Here is a 10,276-nt window from a genome sequence, read left to right as displayed (position 1 = left end):
GTTTTCAGCTATTTGACAACTGGTGGCCCGTGACAGTAGGATGGTGATGACTGGCCCCTGATATGGAATGATGGTGGGACATATGACAGTCATGTGGAGAGGAAGACACTGAGTGAGGTCAGGAAGGCTACAGTGCCTGGAATATGCAGGGCTGAGCACTGGAGTGGAGACACCGAAGCAAAATAATTTCACATCAGCATGAAGTTGGCTGGCGACATTTCCGATGGCTTCTAAATTGCAGCTATTGAGATTGTATAAAGCCAAGCCAAGAATGGGCTTCCCTCATAGCGCAGTTGGTAAAGAATTGGCCTACAATGCAGGAGACCCGGGTTCGATTCCTGGGTAGGGAAGATCCCCTGAAGAAGGAAACAGCAACCCACTCCAGTATTCTTGCCTGGAGAATCCCATGGGCAGAGGAGCCTGATGGGCTACAGTCCATGGGGTCACAAGAGTAGGACACGATTTGGCGGCTAAAGAGAAATCTAGAACAGCTACTAAGAAAAAAAGGAACTGCAAGGAATTTGTACCTTGAAAACTACCAGTTCTCATAGGGTTAGGATACATTCAAATTTGTCAAATCTTATTGAAGAATGTCATTGAACATCTAGAGCTTTCAATAAAGACAGCTGAAGAGAGAACTTGCCCCAAAAGAAATAATGCACTAAATTCCATCTAACAGAACTCACCATTAACTCTCAACAGGATTATGCAGGTGAGCAAGCAAATAAACTGACTGGCAAAACAAATCCCAGCACTTTGAAGATAGAATTGAAAAAAACAAAAAACAAAACAAAACTATGGACTCAACTGAAAAATGTACTCGATGTCCAGCATCCAAAGAAATATCTGCAAGTTGAAGAGAAAATGTTATCCATAACCATGAGAAATATGTCATCATTTCTAGATCCAGGAATAACAGATGAGAGAATAAGTGGTGAAAGGGTTAGTCACTCAGTCGTGTCTAACTCTTTGCAACCCATAGACTGTAGCCCTCCAGGCTCCTCTGTCCATGGAATTTTCCAGGCAAGAATACTGGAGTGAGTGGCCATTTCCTTCTTCAGGAGACCTTGCCAACCCAGGGATCATGTGTCTCCTGCACTGCAGGGAGATTCTTTACCATCCGAGCCACCAGGGAAGCCCCAGAATAGGAAAACAAAGGCTATAAAAGAAGTAGCAAATATTTTAAGAATTCGAAGGCAAATATAAATATGGAAATTAGAACTGAGAGTTATAATAGGAAACCAAATTGAGTCAGTAGGACTCAGTACAGTATCAAGAATGAACATTTTACTCTGTATTTGTTAAAAGCAGATTAGACATTGAAGAAATAACTTAGTGAAAAAGACACAAAACAATAGAACTCTCTACATTTAAGTACCAAGAGATAAATGGAAATCGCTAAAAAGTTAGACACTTGACAGCCCTAAGTAAAATACATTATATATATATTAAAAAAGAATAATAAACACTGACTTTGTGAAAAATAATGCACACTAAAAGAAAATGAACAAACATTTAACAACACTGGAAAAATAGCAAACACTAATTTTATATCAGACAAAAACATAACCTATAAATTTAAAGAAATACACTTTTTCCTTATCTGCTTCTGGCAATCACCAGGTAAAATTTGATAAGATATCACACCACAGTTAAAAACTTTGAGAAAAAAAAGAAATAGCCAACCTTGAAATTACTGGAGACAGAAAATTAAGCAAGTTATGAAAGGCATTAGACATTCATTAATGGAACAAGTGAATGTTCTCCTTTTACAAATTCTATTTTGAGAAGGGCTTGATCTTGCAACAAATGATTACCCTGTAAATAGCCCACAGTCTTTCTGAGCTGAACAACAAAAGACACAGAATTGGGACAAACATAGTCAAAGGGAAAAAATGAGAGAGCAAGATGAATTCTAGGAAGGAGAGAGCCAGGGAAGGGGAGATTAATGTCCTATGTAAAAACTTTGTCCACTTCGCTGATCCTGAGCCGTGAATGTGTGGTGCAGACTCCATATGCTAGACAGAGCTAAAAATATGAAGTAATATTTGTATTACAACCCATGAGACAGAGTTTGAGTCAAAGCATGTCAGTTTTCTGCTAAAAGAAAAAGGAACAAATAAAATCAACTCTCTTAAGATAAGGACAACAATATTCAGACATAGCAAGGCATTACAATATCCAAGATAAAGTCAAAAAATTTCTTGACACACAAATGTGCAAGAAAATTAGGACAAGCCTTGAAAGAGCAGCAGAAATTGGTTCTTTATTCTTTTTCTCCCTTCTCAGTCTTTAGATATGTATATATACATATGTGTGTATAGTTTAAGTGGAGGTTTTAACTTTCCAGTCTCCCCTTCCCACTTTATTCCTAAATATCTTTTATATTTGAGAGGCTTCCCTGGTAGTTCAGTGGTAAGGAATCTCACCTGCAGGCAGAAGACACAGGAAATTCAGGGGTTTGGGAAGATCCCCTGGAGGAGGGCATGGCAGTCCACTCCAGTTTTGTTGCCTGGAGAATCCCATGGACAGAGGAGGCTGGCCACTACAGTCCATGGGTTGCAAAGAGTCCGAGAGGGCTGAAGCCACTGAGCACACAGGAGCAAAGGTAGGAGAGGGTTTTCTGCCCTCCCTCAGTTCAGTTCAGTCGCTCAGTCGTGTCCGACTCTTTGTGACCCCATGAATCACAGCACTCCAGGCCTCCCTGTCCATCACCATCTCCTGGAGTTCACTCAGACTCAACGTCCATCGAGTCAGTGATGCCATACAGCCATCTCATCCTCTGTCGTCCCCTTCTCCTCCTGCCCCCAATCCCTCCCAGCATCAGAGACTTTTCTAATGAGTCAACTCTTAGCATGAGGTGGCCAAAGTACTGGAGTTTCAGCTTTAGCATCATTCCTTCCAAAGAAATCCCAGGGCTGATCTCCTTCAGAATGGACTGGTTGGATCTCCTTGCAGTCCAAGGGACTCTCAAGAGTCTTCTCCCACACCACAGTTCAAAAGCATCAATTCTTCGGCACTCAGCCTTCTTCACAGTCCAACTCTCACATCCATACATGACCACAGGAAAAACCATAGCCTTGACTAGACGGACCTTCACTGGCAAAGTAATGCCCTCCCTAGTGGTAGTATAATTCTTTGTATCACTGTAAATAACTAATAAAACAGTAAAACGTATAGAAGACAATCTGAATAAGCAGTTTTATCTAGCACAGATATAAAAGTTCAAAAAAATATATTGATCAGAAAGAAAAACAACAAAATTAAAATGAACCAAAGGGTAGATATTTCAAAAGGACATATATGAGACTCATATTTTATACAGAAAAGTGTTTATTATTATTAGTCTTCAAGCAACAAAAAAATCACAATGAAATAATTTTCACTAATTTCTATTTCAAAATTTTAAAACTTCTACATGAAATATTGGCACAGATTGTCAGAAAATGGGACTCTTATGGATATTTGTTGGTAGTGTAAAAGGCTGCAATAAGCTTGGAAGGCTTCAAATTTCTTATAAGCTTAAATATTCATTTATCCTGTGATCCAGTAATTTCACCCTTAAATCTAACCGCAAGAAATTAACTCATCCGTCCACAAACATATTTAAATGGAAATGTTTATACTAAGCTTTTTATAATAACCCAAAACACTAATATTCATCAATGACTAAAGAATGATGGCACATACATGTATTGGGATATAATCTAGCTATAAAAATCACAACATAGATAAATGTCAAAATCACTATATGAAGTGAAAGATACCATATTAACAGTATGTACTGCATTGCTCTATTTACATGAAACTCAGGAACAGGGAAAATAAGTTTATGGAAACAAACCAGAGCAGCAGTTGCTGGAGGTGGGAGGATTTTGTTTGAGGTGTAAAGGGGAGAGGAACATTTCTATATTGGAAATGGTCTAGATAAAAGATATAAAGCATCAGAAAAATTTCTTTGGGACTGAAAGTGTCCCATGTCTTGTTTTAGGGTTAGGAACAAATAAAACAGTTTTTAGAACTTATCCATTTGCACCAGTTAGGTCCATCTTTAACTGAATATGAGTTTCCCTCAATTATTGTATGTGCAGAAGCCATAAAGGAAGATGGCATGGGTAAAATATTATGAGAGGGAATATAATATTTTATGTTAGATTTTATTCTTGATGAGGTTGTACTGAACATTATCCAAGCATGGTTGAATCTCTGCTCAGGCAACACTATGGTTGAGACAATCATCACAGTAAGATACTGCATCTCAGTTTGTTATGGTTGGTTATATGGAAGGACAAGACAAGAATATATTTTCCACTTAAAGATCAGGGTTTAATTTCAAATCGTCTAGTTTTCAATTATATGGCTTTGGTCAAATTACCTGGTTCTCCGAAACTTGATGTCCTCTGAATATGGAAATAATACCTATCTCACATAGATTAAATGATATATTTTTAACCCCGTGTTCACTACATATTTTTACTTGACTAACACATTTAAAGAAAAAAAAAGTATGTGATGATGATAATGCCATTTAAAATTTATCATGGGCTTTGTAATTGTACCAGTTTTACCGGAATAAAGCTGACTGAAGAATTTTTCATTGCTACTTCAATCACTGATTCTGTGTGAGGGGATACGTATTTTTACAGAGCTCTCCAGGAACTGTACAGATCCTTTATGCTGTTTGCTTTCTTTCTTTGAATTATCCCTTACACTTTTTTTTTTCTTCAATTGGGAATATACAGAACATTCTGAATAACTAGCAGTCACCACAGGCAGTTTTTAATAAATGCTCAGATGATTTAGGTGTAATCATCTGAATAAATTATACTACTTCCTCTGGGATCATCACAGAGGAAGAGAAAAGTCATATATTCTCCTTACCCAAACAAAAAGTAATTGTGGAGAAGAAAATCCAATTCTTCATTAAAGGTGAGTGGATAGAAGTGGTCGATTTTGCTTAGCACCTGGGTGTCGGTCATTTCCTGTTTTCTGGCCTCTGGCCATGGACTCTTAGGACTCTTAATGGTCACTGAGTGCTAATTCTTTACACGACAAAAACAGTATTACCTTCCTTTTTATCTGGAGCAGTATGAACTTTTTAGAGTATTAGATCCTATGAATTGACTAGAAGCAATATATCCACTGATACTTGAAATGTGAAAATGTATTTGGATATTTCATGGGAAAAAAAGTTAGAAATATCTGAAAAAATCATCACTGACCTCATCTATTAGAATCTATTAAGATTAAGATTTATCTAGATAAGATATAGGATGCCCAGTTACATCTGAATTTTAGATAAAATATTTTTTAGTAGAATTCTTTTGTACTATTTGATCATTATTATTCATATAAACTATACAATGCAATATTTAAAAAGAATACATTCAATTATGTATTCTATATTATAATATATATATTTAAAATTTGCAATATTTTAAGTGAAAACAATTTTAACATAACGATATAAGTCTTTACGGCACTTCCCTGGTGGTTCATATGGTAAAGAATCTGCCTACAATCCAGGAGGGTTTGATCTCAGAGTTGGGAAGATCCTCTGGAGAAGGGAATGGCTACCCACTCCAGTATTCTTTCCTGGAGAATTCCACAGACAAAGGAGCCTGGCAGCCTATAATCCTTGGGCTCACAAAAAAATCGGACACAACTAAGTGACTAAGAGTTTCAAAGTCCTTATATATAAAGATAAACCATATGTATTTGACATTTTTTAGTTGTCTGCTTTTTCCCCCTACTGGTTGCTTACTACTTGATTTGTGTTTTTTGTTTGCTTGTTTGTTTTCAGGAAAGGCTTTACAAACTGAAAGAAATAGACTGGCAAATCAATAGAATTATTTAGGAGTTACCGAGAAAGCCCTGACCCTCAGATAACTCCTAACTTCTATCATTATGTCTGAAGATTGAAAAGTCAGCCATTCTTCTGCATAAGTTTTGCATTTTGTATGCCTTAATTCCCTAAATGGAAGTGCATGACATGCTGCATCAAAATGACTGGAGATATTCTTTCCTGAAATAGAAGAATGGACAGGATATCAATACCTCCTTAAGATTCTAGCAGCTGCTATTTCTATAAATAGTAGAAGTGAGGTTGTTGAATCATATAGGGAACTTTTAATCAACAAGTATGAAATTACAATTTTGCAAGACGAATAGGATAAAGATATGCTGTATGCCATTGTGTATGCAGTTAATAATACTGTATTGTACACTTCAAAGTATTTTAATGGGGTAAATTCTCATACTAGAATGACCAGGGTAAAAGAATCAAGATATCTTCAGAGGGAGGTAATTGCTGACACTGAAAATGGAGATCAACTCAGTAAACACTAAAATAATTCTTGGCAAACAAGAAGACTTCAAAGGGTACTGGAATTTTGGATTGTCTTAATTTAGTTATGACCAACCTAGACAGCATGTTAAAAACCAGAGATATTACTTTGCCAACAAAGGTCCATCTAGTCAAGGCTATGGTTTTTCCAGTAGTCATGTATGGATGTGAGAGTTGGACTATAAAGAAAGCTGAGCACCGAAGAGTTGATGCTTTTGAATTGTGGTGTTGGAGAATACTCTTTAGAGTCCCTTGGAGTCCCCAGTCCATCCTAAAGGAGACCAGTCCTAAGTGTTCATTGGAAGGACTGATGTTGAAGCTGAAACTCCAATACTTTGGCCACTTGATATGAAGAGCTGACTCATTTGAAAAGACCCTGATGCTGGGAAAGATTGACGGCAGGAGGAGAGGGGGTTGACAGAGGATGAGATGGTTGGATGGCATTCACCGACTCAATGGACATGAGTTTGAGTAAACTCTGGCAGTTGGTAATGTACAGGGAGGCCTGGTGAGCAGCAGTCCATGGGATCACAGATTTGGACAAGACTCAGTGACAGAACTGAACTGAACTCAATGTGTCTCCCATTCTGCAGGAAAGCCTTGAGAGTAGAATCTGAAACATTGGGTTCTTATTTGTAAAATGAGAAGGGGCCTGAAAGCAGAATGGGATTCAATGGGGAATCCACAGACGATAATCTAGGAGAAAGGGGTAGAAATGGCTCACCAATCTCCGGTATGCCATCCCCAGTCTGTGAATCAAACTGGCTAAATCAATACTAAAAACTACAAAGTGCCACTGACTGGCTTCAGACTGCAGCTAACCTTCCGGTCAGCTTTGTAGGGGAGCAATATTTAATCCCTCAGCCCCCCAAAATGTCTCTTTGGCATGTGGATTATTTACAGCTGAAAACAATCAAGATCCAGAAGACTCCAGAGTAATTTTTAATCTTCCCCCTGATTGTCTAAAAAATACTAGATAAAGGGCTTGTTGATATCTGCAGAGAAAGTCGGCTAGGTGCAGGCAGAGCCTAGAGATCCAAGTCCATTCTGTACCACTCTCTATATCAGACCCAGCAGGTATCAGTTTATCAAGCATTTGTTTTTCCATCTCCATGCGAATTCCCTCCTGCTCCTTGGAAGTCCCAAACCACTACCCTCAACATCCTCTTTTGTCTCTAGCTGAAGACAGTATTTAAGGTAAAGACTTTGGCCATTTTGATGAGCTACTCAGTTTTCCTGTGTTGCTTCTGTGTATACATGTTATACAACTTTTATTTGATTTCTTCCTGCAAATGTGTCTGATGGCAATTTAATTCTCAGACTCACCAACCAGCCGAAAGAACTTAGGAAGATGGTAGAAAAGAATTCTTTCCTCTCTGACAGCTCTGATGAAATAAAAATGCACACTCTAAGGCAAGTCAGAGAAATGTGTACATAATTTTTCTTTCTCTTCCTTTGGCATCCTCTCTCCCCTCTGCTGTGCCCTGTGTATCTCTATTATGCCTCAACCAAACTTCCTATCAGCAGAAATGTCTACTGAAAAACAAAGAGACAAATTCTCCTAGCATCAGCAACATAAATCCTTAGGAAATAACCTTCCTTCTTGTAAGGGGCTGGCCAGGATGACCCCTGACCCATCACTAACTGTACATGTAGATCTGGTTTGTTTACACCAGATCAAAAATACATCATCCAATGAACAGCTCTTCACCTCAGAAAATTACTTGACTGTGCTTGGACCTTTAAAAGATAGAACAATTCCAGAACTTTCTGAGAGGCTGTTTCTGGGTTATAATCCTTAGTTTTATTCAAATAAGATCTTCTATTTAATTCTTAGATCAACTGATTAATTTTTTCATCAACTGATTCCAGAAGTTTCACCTGATACAAGTTTCCGCCTTGGCCCATTTGGATTTCTCAGGCAAAAGTTGAGCATTCTATTACTTTTAATACTTCTAGACTATATTTTGTCTGATTGAGATTTTTGAACTCGAATTACTCCTCCAATTAAAAGTCATGCTTACAGAGTTCCAGATTTTGTTGAAGGAGAAACTGAAAGAAAGGGACTCCAGATGGATGAAGCTAAGAGAAGTTCTAATTGTTGTTACTGATGGGTGATTTAGTCACTAAGTATCTGACTCTTTGTGACCCCATGGACTGTAGCCTACCAGGCTCCTCTGTCCATGGGATTTTCCAGGCTAGAATACTGGAGTGGGTTGCCATTTTCTTCTCCAGAGCATCTCCTCCACCCAGGGATCGAACCTGGGTCTTCTGCATTGCAGGCAGATTCTTTACCGACTGAGCCACCAGGGAAGCCCATGTAAGTTTTATGAAATGCAGAAGGCAGCACTTAACACTGAAACATTTTAAAATCATGGTGCTCTGCTTTGTACTGTCTGGTGCTGTGCTTTGTACTGTCTGGTGCTGTGCTTTGTATGGTTCTCTGCTTTGCATTGTACAAGTGTACAGCATATATCCTGTACTGTGTGATTTGAGAAGTCCAAAAGAATTCTCAGATGAAAGTGGAAGTGTACTAAAGGAAAATGTGATATCCTTGTATAGATGAAATAAAGTCTATATTTCTATGTTAATACCTATATGGTAATTTAAATCAATGGATATTTTCCAAATATCACTGACTATTTAATCTATAATAACAGTGCATGTGACTTCCCAGGATTTCCTCATTTTGGAAAGTAGAAGATTCTGTCCTTTATTTTAGTTTCAAAATGAAGTATGGAAATTATTTTTCTATCCCTTGTCATGAAATAAAATATCTACTCTCTCTAAAAATATTATATTTAATTAAATGACATCACAGGAAAACTCACATTTCTTTCCAGAAAAGCTAACTGGACTAAATGGACCAACAGAATCAATCATCATTGACTGAATTCATTCTGATGGGGGTCACAAAGCAGCCTGAGCTTCAGGTTCCCCTTTTTGGGGTCTTCCTCATCATCTACATAATCACAGTGGTGGGAAATCTGGGCATGATCATCTTAACTCAAGTGGATTCCCGGCTACACAAACCTATGTACTTTTTTATCAAACACCTGGCTTTCATTGATCTTGGTAATTCTACTGTCATTTGTCCCAAGATGCTGGTGACTTTTGTTGTGGATCAAAATACCATTTCCTATTATCATGTGCCACACAGTTGTCTTTCTTCCTTCTGTTCATTATCAGTGAATTTTTTATCTTGTCAGCCATGGCCTATGACCGCTACTTGGCTATCTGCAACCCTCTGCTGTACAATGTTATCATGTCCCAGAGACGTTGTTATATACTGGTAGGCATTCCCTACCTCTACAGTACCTTTCAGGCACTCATGTTTACTATTAAGATTTTTACATTGACTTTTTGTGGCTCTAATGTCATCAGTCATTTCTACTGTGATGATGTTCCCTTGTTACTTATGCTCTGCTCAAACGCACAAGAAATAGAACTGTTGATCATACTGTTTTCAGCATTTAATTTGATCTCTTCCCTCATGGTCATCCTAATGTCCTACATACTGATCCTGGTGGCGGTATTTCAAATGCGTTCTGCAGAGAGCAGGAAAAAAGCTTTCTCCACATGTGGTTCTCATCTGATGGTGGTGGTCGTGTTCTATGGGTCTTTATTATTTATGTATATGCAGCCCAACTCCACTCATTCTTTTGATACAGATAAAATGGCCTCTGTGTTTTATACTTTAGTGATTCCCATGCTTAACCCCTTCATCTACAGCTTAAGGAACAAAGAAGTAAAAAGTGCCTTCCAAATGGTCTTAAAGAATAAGTGCAAACTTTGTATCTAATATCCAATAATGAAATAAGAAATAGTATTTTAATAAACTATGATTAAGGCATATGTTACTTGATATTTCTAAAAATATATATATATCATTTTTCTTGGCTCCAGAACAAAAGCTCATTAAAACACACA

The 10,276-nt window shown here is 37.8% G+C and overlaps 1 protein-coding gene across 1 annotated transcript; it reads left to right on the top strand.

The window, feature by feature from the left end:
* Window positions 1-9,204: 9,204 nt before the first annotated feature.
* LOC120877031 (olfactory receptor 8K5-like) lies at window positions 9,205-10,148 on the top strand. The gene is given in 2 exon segments (XM_040259335.1): window positions 9,205-9,490; window positions 9,493-10,148. Coding segments are annotated over 2 exon segments (939 nt in total). The 5' UTR covers window positions 9,205-9,207.
* The last annotated feature ends 128 nt before the right edge of the window (window positions 10,149-10,276 follow it).

This window comes from Oryx dammah, unplaced genomic scaffold (assembly GCF_014754425.2).
Source record: "Oryx dammah isolate SB20612 unplaced genomic scaffold, SCBI_Odam_1.1 HiC_scaffold_17, whole genome shotgun sequence".
Taxonomy (NCBI): Eukaryota; Metazoa; Chordata; class Mammalia; order Artiodactyla; family Bovidae; genus Oryx; species Oryx dammah.
This window is presented reverse-complemented; position numbering and strand designations above follow the sequence as displayed.